The 17,931-nt window shown below is 42.0% G+C and overlaps 1 protein-coding gene across 4 annotated transcripts in view; it reads left to right on the plus strand.

The window, feature by feature from the left end:
- apba2b (amyloid beta (A4) precursor protein-binding, family A, member 2b) overlaps positions 1-17,931 on the plus strand; it is a 79,692-nt gene that overhangs the window by 41,148 nt on the left and 20,613 nt on the right. For 3 of the 4 annotated variants that reach the window (XM_085402680.1, XM_085402678.1, XM_085402681.1), the window contains 5 exons: positions 5,336-5,830; positions 6,182-7,266; positions 13,609-13,689; positions 14,873-14,912; positions 15,386-15,531. In XM_085402680.1, coding sequence (XP_085258806.1) covers positions 5,356-5,830; positions 6,182-7,266; positions 13,609-13,689; positions 14,873-14,912; positions 15,386-15,531 — 1,827 coding nt within the window. In that variant the 5' untranslated portion in view covers positions 5,336-5,355. Of the gene's footprint in view, positions 1-3,381; positions 3,518-5,335; positions 5,831-6,181; positions 7,267-13,608; positions 13,690-14,872; positions 14,913-15,385; positions 15,532-17,931 lie in introns of those variants that run through there. The other variant, XM_085402679.1, reaches the window with a different exon arrangement.

Below are 17,931 nucleotides of genomic sequence, written 5' to 3' on the forward strand. Positions count from 1 at the left end.
CGGGTCACCTTTCCAGGGTTTACCCCACTTTCCACCTTATGACAGCTGAGATGTGCTCCCACAACGCTGAAAAGCATAAATGGAGAAAAGTGGGTGGATGAATGGAACCTCCATTGGTGCAATCTCAGTTAAATAACTCAGTGATCATTACTTTTCTACCACCTAATCATTCCTATCCTAATAGCATCAGTGGAGATTAATTTCTGTCTTATAGCATTTAAAGATGATTTGAATAGCTGTGTAACAACTCGGTCGATAACCTTCAGTCTTTGTCTTTCTGTCCCTGCCTTATCTGTTTTCTATTTCTTCTTCCACGGTGAAGCCTGGCTGTCTAATTCAGTGGTGTGATCAGAGGTCATAACTTGAAATTCAGAACAGAGAGACATTAGCATTCCCAAATCTCACACTATGACCAAGCCATCTGCTTCCCTTGCCCTCTGTCTGCTCCTCAGCTTTGCACATCCACACATATGCACACAGTTTAAGACATACATGTACAAGGGGAGTGTCCCAGGATAATTTAAGGCTTTGTCTTACTGTAGCTGAAGTAGTTATTCAAACAGACCTGAATAGGTCTGTCTGTGAAGACAAGTGGCCCCAAGTGCAGCAGAGAACAAACAAATGGGATACTGCAGGCAGGTCGGCTCATATGCTGCTGTTACTGCTGCCTGTGTGTGCGTATATGTGTGTGTCGCGCCGCTTTTAGTGCTGAAGGTTGCAGCTTGAGTCAGTGCCTGTATTTCAAACGTTTGTGTGGGAGACAGATACTTGGTGAGCGTGCAGGTGTGGATAAATAAGTGTACAGTGATGGAGCCAGCTGGATTTTGATTTCTTTGTGCACCAGGCACTCATTTGTTTTCTTATCCATTGCATTTCTATTCAGATATTCTATTCCCGTGGGGCTGGAACATTTCCCTGCATGCATTAAGTAAAAGACACAGAAAACAGCTTGTCCAGGAGAGACTAATATAGTTAAAGTCTTTCAAGTTCAAATAGGCGGACATGTGCAATTTAGAGGTCAGACACAGTCACAGCGTTTCTCTGAAGGGCTAACACAAAGCACCGTGCAATCATGCATACAAGCTGTGTAGCAGCAACTTCTTTGCAGCTCGTCGAAGTAGAAAATCGCAGAAGACCAAAGAGAGAGTTAATTCACAGTGAGTCAATCCAAACCATTTTCAGCTCTTATGAAAAAAGGCTGACTGCATTCCTGTACATTGCCCCAAACTTAACAGCTAACTTTGAGCTACACTTCCCATTTAAAGTTTCACAAACTGCAAAGACTACCCCTGAGGGCGAGCTGACAGAGTATAATCGCATACATTCAGCGCTTGCAGAAAAGTATTAGTCACTAGTCTGAATTTACCTCCTGAAAGTATCGCTGCAGAGAAGTAAAGAAGATCAGAATCAGAATACTTTATTGATCCCTGGGGGAAATTATTTTTTGTTACAGTGCTCCATTTTAAACCAACATTAAGACAAGACAGACAATACACTAACTAAGAATAGTACAATATATACATATATATACATACATACATACATAAGTCACTCATAAATAAATAGTTGGAAAAGAAACATGTGTAGTTGTAGCAGCAAACAGTGTGTTAAGTGGATGCGTTGTACAGGGAGATGGCCACAGGCAGGAATGATTTCCTGTGTCGTTCAGTGGTGATTTTCATGCCACTTTGAATGTAGGTAATCTCATCTCGAGAATGTGTCTGAAAAATAATAGCAACTGGCGCTTGTCTTATTATGACTGTCAAAGAGGAATGGAGAAAGTCGAGATGAAAAACACTGAAAAAACCTGCACTGAACGGACGTCACTGATACAATGAGACGGTGAGACAGGACCCCGCCCCCTTCCTTACTGAGTGCTTCCTTTGGCAGTTCAGCATCAGCAGCCGCTGTCTTGAGCTGACAAGAGCTACCTGCGTGCCCACACATAGCCTGATAACATCTGACTACCAACTCCTAGCCTAGAGCATGAGAGCCCGATATTTTCAAAACTTGATAATGACGCTAAACTTGATAGAGGTAACCACACACACTCAAGGGGAAAACACAAAATGCAGCATGCAGCTGACAATGTTCCTTTATCTGGTTAAAAATGTTTGATATTTTACTCTGTTGGAGGATTGTTTTAACAGCTTATGTCTCGTTAGCTGTTTGACAGCTGCTGTTTCCAATTAAGGCATTTCAGTCATAATAATGCTAGTTATAGCTTTCTGAGTTTTTCTCATTTCACTCTAATACAAGCTGCTGTAGCTCAGTTCACAGAATTTTGATGGCCTACATTTGGATATTTGGCTTATCACTGACAAAATGCTTGCATCACACGTAGGCATATTGAATTTCAGGATCCCACACTGTTCCCATTCTTCCTGCTGATGCCTCATGTCTTATAGCCGGAGTCTGCTTCTGTTTCCTGCAGAGCTTGGTTTTTTTGGTTGGCAGCATAATGAAACATAGCTGCTGTTTTTCTTGTTAGGAGTGCACCACATTTCAGTACAGAAATTACTGTTGTGTTAGTGTCTTGGGCCGAGAGAATGTTCTGGGTGCAAACTTTTTGGTGAGCTGGAGCGTTTCTATGTATGTTTGCATTTTTTTAAAACTCCAAAGGTTTTCTCGCACAGTTTAAAGACATGTAGCTTAGTTTTATGTGATTGGCCGTAGGTGTGTATATGAGACTGTTTGGTGTCTGTGTTAGTCCCAGGCTGTACCCTGCCTCTCTCCCACTCACAGCTGGTATAGACTCCAGGTCTCCTGCGACCCTAAATTGGAAAAGCTCTGAAGATAATAGATGGATGGATGTTTGTGCTTATAAAAGTGGGAAATGTGGGTGGATTAGTAGATAACCAAAACATCAACAAACCAAAAGAAAAAAGTAAGCGCCAACTGACTTTTTACCCGTGTAAAAGCACAGATGGATTGTGTGCCGTGATTTATTCTAAAATTACAAAACAGGTGAGACACATCCCTTGTGAGTGTTGTTATTATGGCATTATCATTCAAGTACAAATTCATGCAAAGTGAATAAACACAGTCAAATCCCAAATACAATGCCACACAAAGCTGATTTGGGAAAAGCCACCTGGCTAGGGACTTACCGGATTTCCAGAATTACATGGCAATTGTATTGGCGCTGGGGTGTAAATAATCAAAAAATGTGATGTGAACAGTCAGGCAACACCACATGAGGAACAGGTGACTTTTTTTTTTGTGAATCTAGGAAGCCAAGAGGAGGTCAGAGGGTATCAGCCCCCATGGGATGCAGTTACCCATAGTTACCGATCCTTCCCCCCAGCTCTGGGGATTTGTATGAGGCGTGGCTGAGCTCCAACAGGATGATGCTGGGTTACAATGTGAAGAAAGAGGGAGGGTGGAGTCACAGAGGTGCATGCTGTGGAGCAGCTGGTGGGGGATGGGAGGAGCGAGGAGCAGAGGCGGAGGGAGGACTGTTGTTACAACAGATCGTAGTGCTATTGTACAGCAGACACCAACCTCAGGATACCAGGTAAGAGATATGAACAATACATGGTTTAGAATACATTGAAAAGGTGAAGGTTTTAATAGAAATCACTGCCAATAGAACAGAAGGAAAATCTTTTGACGTGTCATGTCATGTACAGTGACGCCTCATTAGGTGATGGTGTTGCTGTGTTTCATCAGGTGTGTCCATGTCTCTGCACTTGCAGAAACTCGGTGAGCAGAAACCTTCATGTTAGCGATGTCATTAGAGCCCGGTACATATGTACATATCTCTGTGTGCACATTTAATCTGACTCCCTTGAACAATCTCTCGTGTGTGTTTCTGTGTGTGTTCCCGCCTTTGTTTTGTGCCAGGTTGTGCAGAGCTAATTAACCAGTTTAATCGCTGGTGATGGAAAAATGTTATTATGGCGAGTGAGAATGAGGGAAAGTCGTAGCAACAGCCCTCTGAGGGAAGTTGTTTATGGCAGCTGGATGGCACAATAGAGTAAGGGTGGTGGCAAAATGGATGGCAGTGCACAAAGGATGCATCTAACAGAAAAGTACACAAGAGCTGAACTTTTTCAGTTGGATGTTGGGATTCAGTGCAGCAAATATATCTTGTGATTTGTTTGTGCATTTATATCATACTATGTTCTTGTTTTGGAGCTATGTGTTTATTCTTCGCTTGTTACAGTTGTGTTTGGTTGTTCTTAGTTCTTAAATATAATCTGTGCAAACTAGCCTCTTTTTCTTTGACTGGATTGTCTAAGACAGTGCATGCATATTTTGGTTATTCAGTCTTTTCATAGTCCTTTTATTCAATCTTTTTGTATTTTAGAGAGTGGCATATGTAATGTTTACAGCAGTGGGTTTTAGTAATGGTGTCTCATTAATAACTATTTTCATAAAAGTGACATCTACTGTTTGATCTTCGCAGCTGAAAGTACAAAAAGTGCCACCAAATACCGGCTTCAAAGAAACCTCCTTACCAAGAACCTTTTTCACAACTTCTGTTAACCATCTATAAATCATGAAGAAGAGGGCTTACATTCTTTGAATACAAAGGCCCTAAAGTGAAAAATACATCATAAACTTGGACCATTGCTCTAAGACACAGCATGACACTGACAGACTAATGCCTTTTTCAGTAATTCCTCTTGATTTCTCATTTTCATTTTCGATTCCAAAGGGAAAAATGGTCATTCATATGCAAGCAAAAATCTTTCATCATTCTTTTAGAGAACAGAGACAATTTGTTGTTTCTCTGTCTGCCCTGCGTAAACAGATCTTCCATAGGAGCAGCTTTTACCGTGTCCCCACATTGAGTATTCCCGGCGAGTAAGCTTCAGAAGGATCAATAAGTGTCTTGATTGACTGATCATCTGCACTGGTATCTGTGCACATGTTCAGCACCTATGTGGAGATGACCTTGATTTAACTATTGATTCTTTGTCTGGCATTGTCCCATTAGGTTTATGTGCAGGCAGTATGCCCAGAAAGGCTCTGTTCTTTGTGTTTATGGTTATAAAACAGCCTGAGCAACATGTCAAAACCGCTGTTGTGAATTTGGAGTTTGAAATTTGAAGTAAGCACCAAAGTGTTCTTTAGACTGTACACTGTAAATAAACCATGTCTTATTTAATTACAAGAATATATTGGAGTCCCAGAATGTGTTTGTTTGCACATGGGTCTGTTTGATAAAGGGAATCTGTTTATAGAAATGTGATAACACATTTTATGGATTTGTCCTAAAACCTTATAATTATACCAGCTTTGGCCTTGTAGATGTGAACAATCATGTAATGCATCTGAATTTTAAGACATTCTGAAGTCTTTCTCCTGTTTTTCCTCTGTCACGTAGGGTAAAACCCACAACAATGCATGGCCTGTAAGCCGCCAACCATGGCTCAAAGGAAGAGGCCAGGGACCAGTGGAGGAAATAGTATGGCTGCCCCAGGTCCCGCCTCCTGTCCTACCACTCACGCTACAGAGTCATGTGATCTGAAAGCAGTAGCGGCGCGGCAACGCCCACACCGCTACCCCAAAGAATCGCGTGAGCCGAAACCTCTCCCTCACTCCTGCAAGGCACAATATTCTTCTCCCAAGTCTCAAGACACGGGGCGCAGTCATCCAGAAGCGGATGCAGATCAGGAGGAGGAAGTGAAGCGGTACAGCAACCACGAACCAGACGCAGAACTTCAGGATCAGCGTCCAGCAACACCATCCACGCCGGAACATAACCACGACCGAGATGACCCTAACCAGGGGGACTTCCACGGTGGAGCCGACAGCCTGGATGATGATTCCAGCTCTGATTATATAAACAACACCTCAGATGATGATGACTATGATGACGGTAAATGTGTACATGGTCAACTTTTCTGTTTTACCTTTTATTTTTATAATATTTTTTATAATATTTTAATATCCATTATTATTAATTCTGCTAATTGGCACAGTATTTGCAGTACTGATTTTTTTATTGGTTCTACAAATCAAAGGAAAACCCATAAATAACATTTTGTAGCTACCAAAGTTTGTCCTTTAAATAGAAATTGAGCCTGCTCATGCTTAGTAACTGTTTGCGATTTAGACATCAGTAAGCTAAAGTATGCATACAACTTATAGACTTATAGTGATAATTATATTAGTGAAGAAGCTCCAAATATAAGGACCACAACTTAATGTGATTATAAAACTTCTTCAGGGTTGGCAGAGGAGGATGAAGGTGTTACTTACTACATCCGCTACTGCCCAGAGGATGACAGCTACCTGGAGGGCATGGACTGCAACAACCAGGGAGACTGCAACCACAGCCACAGCCGGGGGGACTGCACCAGCACCATGCAGCTTGGCGGGTCCCACACTGATGAATGCCAGGAAGCTGTGGAGGGCTGGACCGAAGAGGGGGAGGGGCAAGCGAGAGACGAAGAATGGGTGGAAGATGAGGAGGGGGAAGGGGCAGTGAGGGAAGAGTGGAGAGAAGAGGAGGAAGAGGTGAGGGAAGAGTGGAGAGAAGAGGAGGAAGAGGTGAGGAAAGAGTGGAGACAGGGAGATGAGGAGCCGCGAGAGGAGTGGAGGGAGGAGTGCCAGGCCAGGCAGGAGCAGTGGGCGGGTCGTGAGAGGCACCGAGTGGAGGAGTGGGGTGAGGGAGAGGGAGAGGTCCGCTGTGAGGTGGTGGAGCAAGATCCCGATGAGCAGATATACAACGGACGACCGGAGCCCATCCTGGACCATCACCACCACCATCATCACCACCACCAGCCTGCCACGCAGGATGCCGCACACACCCGAAGGGCTGACAGAGAAGAAGAGGAGGCGGAGAGCGAGGACTACTGCCCTAACGAGGATGAAGAAGAGGAAGGCGAGGAGGAGGAGAGAAATGGAAGGGCCTACACCGGAGACTACTACGCCCCTGAAGACAACGGGAACTCAGTGCGAGTCTCTCCCTACCGAAGCCGTAAAGTGCTGGTGGTTGAGGGGGAAACAGGGGAGGAAGCTGAGGAGGACATTGATCAAATTGTTGCTGAGATTAAGATGAGTATGAGCATGGGGAGTCTCAGCAGTGGCACAGACCAAAGCCCGGAAGAGCTGGCACAGGACCCCGCACCAAGTGACTACCCTCACTCCAAGCCCGACGCAGCACCTTACCCTCCACCTCACCACCGACACGACAGTAGGCCCAAGTCCCTCAACCTCCCCTCCATGCACCACAACAACCCTGATCTCCAGCGGGGCCACAAGACGCATCCACGCTCACCTGATGACAGGCAGAGATGGCCCCAAGAGCAGGTGAGCTGAAGAGTATTGCTGTTGTATTATATTTATATTTAATCCCTGAACCGAATGAGTTCAGGGCCTCATCTTCAAAGTAATTTATTGCACAGAACAACAGAAAAACTAAAGAGATGAGCCACACATTATCAGGCTACACCGATTTAATTATATAGCCCGAAGTAACTGTGTTTACATGGTTTCATTCCCCTGTTCAAGAAGAAGGCTTAGTTTGTTTTTACATAAATACACTGTTGGGTCTGTGTTTCCACAAACCCCGCTAATTCTAGAGACTTATTCATCATGAAGAAAACAAGACAGTCGATCGATCGATTATTTGCACAAGGGAGGCCTCGTCTGTGTCCACCACGAAAATGACCCCCAGATCTGACCTCCTCCTGCTACCTTTTATTGAGAGACAGTTCACACAAAGCACGTCAGAACAAAACCACGCCCCCTTGGTTCTAAGACAAAGCATTTTATGTATATGTGTGAACTTCTGTAAGAATGTGTGTGTGTGTGTGTGTGTGTGTGTGTGTGTGTGTGTGTGTGTGTGTGTGTGTCAGACCTCCTGCTGACCAAAGGGTCGTAAACCCAGGAAGCTTACATCAAAAGAAACAGATCTTTCCGATAGGATGTATCTACAATAAAACCTCCCCCAGCACAGAGTGGTTGGAGAGGTGGTCAGGATCAAAGGAATGACTTTGATCCTACTGCTTGAACTAAGACTGTACAAATTTAAGAAACGCAATGGCAACATTCAACAATTAGACTTACACTAGAACTAGAGGAAGTCCACAGTCTATATAAATGTACCCCCTTAGGGTTAATTATTGGACCTCAAGGTAACTGTGTGTACCTTCTTAATGGCCAAAAAGGTGTGTACATGTTCCCAAGCAGTAAAAAAAGACCATATTTGCACCGTTTCTCTGAGATTTTGAGGTGCAACCCCAGGAGATTTGCCTTTGTTGGGCCAAACGCAAAAAGAAATTGGGCAAAATACAAATTTTACTCTTTGGTTTTAAGCTTTTATTGTTTCTTTGTTGATCTAACTTTTTTTTTTTTTTTTTTTTTTTTTTTTAATAAATAGGACAGGGGGAATGAATGAGAGAAAGAGGGGGAGAGAAAGAAAGAAAACCAAAGGGGAGAAGAGACGGTGAGAAGGGGGGGGAAGAGAGAGAAAAAAAAAAAAAGAACTCCTGGGTCACCTGTATGGAGAAAAAAACAAACAAACAAACAAAAAAAACAAACAGAGGAGACAGCAAACAACAAAGAGTAACATAATAATAGAGAAAACAAAGCACCATCACAATAAACTAGCTAGTCATAGATATCAATATTTACTAAATAATAAACGATATTGTGCAGCACGCAAGATAGACAGCGCACAGTGTGCTTTGAGGCAGCAGCCAAGAAAGCTTTAGTCCGCGTCTGTGAATACCCATGTGTGCATACCTGTGTGGATCAGCATGCTTGCATTCCAAAGGTTTCTCCATGTAATGATCTGCTAGGGAGTGTGGTTGATCTAACTTACATGAAAACACATTATTTTATGAGGAAAAATTGAATAATAATCATGCCGACACCCCGGGGTTAATAAACTTGAGCCAAAGCCTCCTCATGACGATTATGCCAACAAATTTGACTTATTTCCTGTATGTTTTTCTTTTATTTTAATGAGTTCTATAAGGAAAAATATTGTTCCAGTGAGTTGTTGCATTTTCATTTTCATTCTCAGTTACTAAAATGTTTTGTATTACTCATACCTTTAGGTTTTAGTTTCCTTTTAGGTGCCATAATACATGATAAGCTTGGCAATGCCCCAGTAACAAACCAATGTACCAGTAAAGCAACAACAGGATACTTTATTTTTATAAGCATGTATATATTAAAAAATATCAGTGTTTAAATTCCTTTACTTTCTTAATTTGGTCTTTTTCATGATCTGTTCTTATGGGCATTAGAAGAAGACATCACAGGGTATTTTCATTTCATGTTTATAGAGTTTGGAAAAAAGCATGAAGGTGCATTACTTCTTGGTCCAGAGGTACGTATATAGATTGCCCTCCAAGTATAAATAAGCAAAAAAGAATAAATACCGATAAAAAAAATCACATTAATGACAAAAGGTTACATTTCAACCTAATTCAGAACCTGTTTAACCTGTTTCATTTTACGACTAGTTAAACTGTCTGCTGTACGCTGTTCACTGAAGTCAAGGCTATAAGAGAAAAACAGAACATGAGAGGACATGAATGGAGGCCCCTGCACAGTATATTCTGGCCATATACAACAGACCCTTGCCACTGGATGTGATTTAAAGAGATTTGTGGTGATAAGAAGGAGATGAGTTACAGGTGACATGTTTGTCATTACCACCCAGAGAATAACAGGAGTGTCACCCCTCCCCGCGTTACCTTGAGATGTCCCCCTCCTCATCTCTCTGCTTCTCACAGATCTTGATTAATGCACACATGCTGTACATGCACGCCGATAGAGTCGAACACACGCATAGCCCCTCCACCCTCTAAAAGTCAGATGGTAAAAGGAGAACAGGGATAGTCTCCTGTGGGCAGCATGCTGATACCCACCTGCTCCACGGTGTGCACGAGCGCTGGTACATTCACTGCATATATGTAGCTCATTTGTAGCACAGAAGTGGGTCAGGCATTGTAGTGGCTTGATGAAATTGAAACACACACACACACACACAAAAAAAAACAGTTAAGTGCAGATGGAGATGACTCCCAGGCTCACTGAGATAATTCGGTCATTTTGTTCTCTCTTATTCAAAGAAATGTTCTCTGTGCACCACTTCAGAATGACCCTAAACTAGACCGGGACAACAGTGAATTTAAAAAAAGATGTCTTTTGCACAATGTGGAGCCAAAAGATCATGTTAACTGAAGAGTTACAAGACTGTTCAGGGAGGTCATCTACACACAAATACAAGTATACACAAAATGACGCTGTGCTGATGTGTTTTCAGCTTTGACATTTTGCAAACAGAATTTCTCACAATAACCTTTCTCAGTTACTTTTCTTTTTACTTGCTTAAAATTTGTTCTGGGCTCCTTTTCCTACCGTAAAGCAATCCAGTTGGGTTTTTTAGAGCTTGGTGTTTGATTCACTAAAAGAAGCCATTTTCACATTAATAATGGTGCGATTTTAGCAGAGTTTATTTAGGTGGATCCAAAGCTTTTCTTAAAACGGCCAGTGTTTAAAGACTATGCTTGTACACAAGTAGTATTGCAATTAGCTATATTTTTATGTGTTCTCTCATTTTCAGTCATAAATACAAAGCCAACCTAAAACAGTCAAAACGCTTTGTAAGTAAATAAAAATAAAACATAAGAAAATAATTACAAAATCTCATAAGTCTAGATTTTATTCACAATACAACACAGAAAAAAATGTCAACTGTTTAAACATTTTAATATTTCAGCAAAAATATTAGCTCATTTTTAATTTGATGTCAACAACACACCTAAAAAGGTTTGGACATGGCCACGTTTCCATCTGTGTAGGTGACCAGTGTCTGGATTTTTGGGAGAGGAATGTTGTCCCATTTTTGTCTGATATAGGATTCTAGTTGTTCAACAGTCCTGGCTCTTCTTTGTAGTATTTTTCATTTCATTATGCTTCAAATGTTTCAGTTGATAAAACATCTGGAGTGAAAGCAGGCCATTTCATTCTGGACTCTTCTACTACAAAGCCTTGCTGTTCTTATAGCTGGAGTACATGTTTTGCATTGTCTTGATAAAACATTTAAGGGTTTTCCTGGAAAAAAAACACCATGTTGCTCTAAAACCGAGCGCTGATAACAAGCCTGATGGAGCCTCTCCTCTTCGTTCTGCAGGACTTGGAGTCCATGTATTTAAATGAATTTCAAATTTGGATTCAGCGGACTACAAAACAGTTTTCCACTTTGCCTCAGTCCATTTTAAATGAGCCTTGGCCCAGAGGATGGCGATATTTCTGGATCATATTCACAGATGGCTTCTTCTTTGCACCATAGAGCTTTAACCTCCATTTGTGGATGGCACATTGAACTGTGTTAACAGACAGAGATTTATGGAAGTCTTCCTGAGCCCATGCAGTGTTTTCCATGACAGAATCAGGCCTGTTTTTAATGCAGTGCTGCCTGATTTTGATTTTTTTTAGCCTTTTGTTTCCCAGTCCCAAGTTTTTTGATAGCTGTTGCTGTCAGCAAGTTCATGAAATAGTGAAATGTCTCACAAGTTTTTTTTGGTGGTTCTGTGGCAAATTCTCGTATCTCAAATCCAGGGTGTTAAATATTGAGATCCCAGTTTTTTCTGCTGTTGTCTCTTTATAATGTCAGATATAGCAGATATTCTCAATATGGTAATAAGACAAATGCCCCTGTCTGAGCACAGAAAATGCAACTAATGTGCAAACCTCCTGTGTGGCAGCCAATCAGAAGATCTGCATGGAGCAATATTAGATAAATAAATTAGAACTAGAACTAATCTAGTAACAAAAATATGGAGCTGGACATCACAGAGAGACTACTTGAAATGCTTTTTACATTTTATTTTATGTGCGTGCCATTATGTGTTAATCTGATGAGCATTCATCACAGCCTGATAAAGGTAATTATCGCTGAAGACAGCTGAGTGATATGTTGCTTCTAGCTGAAGATACTTTATAGAAAAGTAGCGGATGTCTCCTAGTTTTAGTTCAGACTTGAGGGTGATTGGACAAGTGAGTCCTGTCTTGTACATATGCACACATTAGCAGAAGCTGCCAATCATTTGGTGTGTGTCTTGTGAATGCTATTTGCACCGATGATTGAAGCAGTGCTGATTTATTGATGGTTCAGTTGCACATAAAGGCTATTTGTAAAATGTACAGTGGGCTGGACTCACTTGGGATGCTGCTCATAAATGTAGTTTTGTAGACCATCACAGTTTGGCATTCCATCCCTCCCAACAACAACATGAATCTCATCAATTTAATGGTTGTTTGCACAACTGAGTTGGGCGGCACAGTGAATACTGATTAGAACTTTATGTCTGCTTTTCTGTTCGCAAAGGAGGCTATGCAGCTGCATGACAGCATGGGCTTTTCCTCTGAATTTCACATTTCTTTACTGCTTTGCTGTGGAGGAGGAGTGGGGGGGATTTCTTGGAAGGAGGATTTTATTTGCGCCACTAATACAATTAAATGTTAATGAGCCATTGTGGACTGCAAAATGGGCATCCAGGGGAATGAAAGGGTGTTTTCCATCCTACTAAGTTATGGTTCTGGCTATACCGACTGCTGCACTGGATAATTGAAAGACGCATGCCATCATCAATGATGCTCCAGTTTTTGAACATGTCTGAGAACAGAAAAAGACTAATTTTCATTCATAAAGTTTAAATACCTGTGGTCAACCATCCACAGAAATGGACAGTGCACAAGAGAGATGGAAAAGAGAGAGCAGGCAGGGTGGAGTAGGTGGATTCAAGTTTCAGGGTGATTTGTGATGGAAGGATAGCTGCAAGAGTGAAAGCGAAGGTTTTATCAGATTGTAGTGAGACCTGCTGTGATGTATGGTTTGGAGACATTGGCACTGATAAAGTGATAGGAGGCAGATTTGGAGTGGGCCGAGCTGAATGAAGACCCACAGGACCTAAGGAGAGGATTAGAAATAAGTACATCAGAGGGACCGCTCAGGGTGAGCGGTTTGGAGACAAAGTTAGAGAGGCAAGGCTGAGATGGTTTGGACATGAGCTGAGGAGGGATATTGGATATACTGGACAGTTGAATATGGAGCTGCCAGGCAGGAGGGATAGAGGAAGACCACAGGGAAGACTCGTGGATGTAGTGAAGGAGGGCATGCAGAGGGTTGGTGTGACAGAGGAGGATGCTAAGGATACGATGAGATGGAGGCAGATGATCCTAAAACGAGTAGCCGAAAGGAGAAGAAGAAGAAGAATACTGAATGTGATGATAGACTCTAAATGATTAATCCATCATTAAAATATGAAATACATTTAAAATATGCATCTGTGTGGCATCTACTGGATGTATTGTGTAATTGACAAGAGAGCAGACTGTTAAAAGACCAAACTGAACTATATTCCAGTGGTTTGAACCGATACTGCTTGTTTTCTTAACCTCTTAAGCCCCAAGCCTAACTGATCTCCTGCCTTTTGCCCCCGCATCAGGGGGCGTTGGGGCTTAATTTCAGTAGTATTTGTGGCTTAAAACTTCAAACAAGTACACAAAAAGAGACTTGGATACAGCATTTTGACTCACCTTGTTGGTTACAGTGCTGGCTACACATTAAAAACCTCCGTTTCCTGCACATTGTAATTTCCTTGCACCTGTTCTTCTGTGTTGGCATGCCAGGTGAGCAATGGCGCAGAGCAACCCAGAAAACAGCAGCGGTCCGACCTCAACGTCCCCCTGGAGAACAACAACGTACCAGAGGTAAGACGTTCTCTGGATATCCTGTCGCAGCGTTTCCTTCTTTGTCATTTATCTACCCCGAGGTTGTTTGCACAGGATATATTGTTGTTTATGTGTGCGTGCATCCATATGGTTATGTTTGTGCGTGCATGTGTGTGTGTGTGACCATTTAAGTAAATGAGTAATTGTGTAATTACAACCTCAGCTCATGTCCTCTGCTTTCGGCATGATAGCATCCTGATAATTGACTAGCATTCTGCTTGTGGTTTTATGAGAGCCATTTCTCATCGAGACGTCTGCGGTGGGAGGATGCCCCCGTTCCACCCTCCCACCACCCTCCCTCCACCCTTACTTCCTTGTCCTTGAGGGGAGCAGAATCTCTGAATATGGAGGGAAGGCTCAGTGGTATCACCAGGATCAGTGTTTGAATCTCATGAATCTCCCTGTGGCCATCTAAAGCTTCCTCATCCCTCGTGGATACGATATCTCTTTGCAGTCGGGCTTTTCCGGCTTCCATAGTGCTTTTTAGCAAGTCAGGCACGTGGAGATTCTGGAGCTGCAAGGTTTAAATGCTTTTATCTGTGTCAGTGTTCATTTTGACAGCAAATTCTGATTTAGCTTTAGTCATAGTCTTGTGACTAAAATGTCGTGCAGCTGTAGTCACAATTTAGGCATCTAAGTTCTTTTACTTTCAGTCTAGTTTTATTTGACTAAATGTCATAATTATAATAGACTAAAACTTCAGTTTGCCATGCTATTACTGGTGAGAGTTGCTCCACATGGTTTACTAATCATATTATTTTCCTTGACATCAAACGCAAAGGGTGTCTGTATGTGTGGAGAAGAAGATCACTTCCCAACTCGTCCCGCCTTTCTGCACAACTTAATTAGTTCTGATTGGATCTCGTCTCTGCAGAACATTTTCATCTCGTTTTTGTTTGTTGATGATTGTGTAAATACATTTCATCATAGTTTTTGTCTATGAAAGGAATAATTCTGTAAATTTGGCGTCACTGGTCTTTCAGCTATTGTGAAAGCCTTGTTTTGCTAGTGTGTCTTTCATGATGGCATATTTGAAGTCAAGTTTATTTAAAGAATTTGAAGTTTAGCACGTTTATTTTGAAACAGCAGAGAAGTACAGTATGTAATTCACTGTAAGTCTATTCATAACATTTATCTGCTATTACCTGTTTCTGTCTTCCAGCCTACAAAGAAGGTCGCATCCTTCCCCAGCTTTGTCGATGGTAAGTTCATCTGCACATCTGTTTGGTGGTGAAATTCAAATTTTGGAATAAAAACCAAGTAATCACAATAAGTTACAGTACTTCCCTGCCTTTGGGCATGATCTAGGGCTAACAGTATGTTTTAAAAGGCTTTAGTTGCCATCAGATCATGGTGGCACATTGTGCTCCAAAGTGGGTGTCTGAGAGTCCACATCTAGATATCACAGGATATCACAGATGCAGATTAATCACAGCTCCTGTTAGCACTGCACCTCCATTAGCTCACAGCCGGTGGCCATTTCACTGCTGAGGCCTATCCAGCCGTTTATCACTATATCTCCAGTGTTTGGCTTCTTTTTCTTCACGCAGCACACTGACTGCAGTAATTAAAATACCTTCTCCGCTGCACGCTCCACCCTTTCAGTCTAAACATGCTTTGTCTTTCCCATTGTCTCCCTCTTAATCACCATCCTCTCTGCCTCTCCCTGGCTCAGTCCCAGGACCCTGTGAGCCAGAAGACCTGATTGATGGGATTATCTTTGCTGCTAACTACCTGGGCTCCACTCAGCTGCTGTCTGAGAGGAACCCCTCCAAGAACATCCGAATGATGCAGGCCCAGGAGGCCGTCAGCAGGGTCAAGGTACTCAAAAACACCCACTCGTGCACCGATTCACATACGAAGACACAGTTACTGCTGCATTTCTGAGTCATACAGACAATCACACTTCCTTGTGCTTTCACAATATAGGTGTCACAATATACTGGTGATAGTAAATAATATGAAACAGCAATATCATGTCAGAAACACGGATATGACAACATGGTGATAACAACCCAGTGGCAGCACAGCCATGATTCAGCTCAAGAGTCAAGTTTATTGCAACTCTCCAATTTAATCTGTGCTCACCTACACAGGTGGAGTCAGGCTGTTGTTGGGTTGTTAAGTGAAGCAGTTGGAGATGAGCAGGCTGGACTTAAATTCTTAATTTAATTACCAATTTGTTGTCTGCCCTTGTTACTGCTTTTCCTTGCTTTCTTAATACTAGCCTCTTAAAATGTGCAACTGTGCCCTGCGCCTTGTGCTCTGCACTTTCCAGCTGGCCCGATTGAGTTACAAGAGTTTGCTGCTCTGTTCTAGCTGTGCAAACTGAGCACTGCACATGTCAGTGACATTTGGTCAGGCTGGTTTAGGCTTGTTATTTGCCTTATTAGAGACAACAGAATAATCTTTTCAGATGTTCCGAAGACATTTACACAGTTTGTTGCTTCTGTTAGATTACTAATGGCTTTATCCTTTTTTTCCCTTTTTTTTTAAAAAGATTGCAACCCACCTCCTCTCTGCACCCACATGGTTCACATAGCCTCTGTGTCAGATCCACAAAGCACAGCAATAAATAGAGCTAAGTGTGCTAAGGTATGCTGAGGAGAGGACACAGAGGGAGACAGAGCGAACCGATAGCAAGGCTTAAGAGGGCTATATATACACGGAGAATTGATTGAATGATGAGACGTACGTGGAAAACTCTGGGGATAATGCGGACGATCACAAAGGAGTAAAAATGCAGCTGTCAAAGTTAAATAGAAAGTAAAAAAAGACATGAATCATTGTAACAGAAGGCAGAGGAAGGAAATAACAAAGAGCAAATAAGTTCTCACAGAAACCACAGGGACCATTTTCATTTCTTTTTTTCTTTATTTTTTGCAATATTTCCTATGGCTAACATAATTATGTAGGGAAAATCTCACATCGTGACAGCCCTAACAACATTAAAGACTAATTTTGGTTGCAAAGTGTTTTTCCTCTGGTTCCATAATGCTTTGTAGTCCCTAATTGAGTCTGAAGAACTGTGAATATCAGAGCCAGCTGGGTCGGTCATGGGTTGTAATTTACAGCTGCCCTGTTGGGTAGTCAGCCACATCATTTGTAACTTCAACAAATATTGATGATGAGAAGTAGCACTAGTAGCAGCAGTGAGGTTGCGGTAGTCCCAAGTCACCAGGAAGTACTGCCGGTGATCCTAAGTATCTGGAAATATGTATTAGTTGAATAAACAGTTCCTCCAGTAGGAAGCTGCTGAGAGGCCGTTCCCTTCGGACGGAGCTTTTTATTCAGTGACGGTTCTCTAATTTCTAACAGATGTGCCATCATTCTGTTGTTGTTTAAGCAGCACCAGAAACATTCAAATGTACCTAAAGACATATAAAAGGACATAGAAGCCTTACAGGAACACTCAGTGGCATTACATGACTAATACAGAGAGTGTATTCCTGATACAGTGTCATTTTTCACATTACTGTACATGCATAGAATGGGAAAACACAAACAAAATCCTGGTACTGCAGAATATTCTGTTATATTTAGTCATTTATAACAGCTATGACATTATTTCTTAACTCATACCCACAAACTTCCAAATGAAATATACAGTACATGGATATTAATTATTTTTTCTAAGCAGTATAGTCATGTATTAAGCATCAGTGGTCTTTTAGGGCAGCTGAAAAACTTGGCCAGATTAGACTTCAGGGCACGTGTGTTCGTCACAGCCGACTGGATAATGGGGCTTCTGGCATGTGAGCCTCCCTGCTGTTCACTAATATCATTACAAAAATGATGTTTCAGAAAAGTGCTGTGGATGGTGCTAGTGCAGCTCAAAGAGGCTCATTTGATGTTAGTTTGGAGAAGCTTTTCATCACTGTCCAGAGCTCTTGTGATAAAACATCTCTTATGACAAACTAGACTGTCAGACTTATGGTACTGGTCACATTTATCTGTTTTGGGCTCGCAGTCCCTCTGCCAGGTGACTGATGTCATCTCGTGTCGTGACAAGATGACATTAGTGCTAACGTTCTGGTGCGTAGTTGCTAACCGAGCACTGGCCTCTTTTATCTCCCTCTCGTGTGAATACAAGCTTTGATGTTATTCTAAATATTGAATGACCGCCTCCGTAGTGGTCTACTTTTAGAAAGTTACATGCTGAAATAAGACTTGTTAATCGACGTGTGACCAAAGTCTGTTTAAGCTTCTCATATTGGTTGT

This window comes from Rhamphochromis longiceps, linkage group LG1, assembly GCF_057381845.1.
Source record: "Rhamphochromis longiceps isolate RC_006_pf linkage group LG1, R_longiceps_female_GT1.1, whole genome shotgun sequence".
NCBI classification, from domain to species: Eukaryota; Metazoa; Chordata; class Actinopteri; order Cichliformes; family Cichlidae; genus Rhamphochromis; species Rhamphochromis longiceps.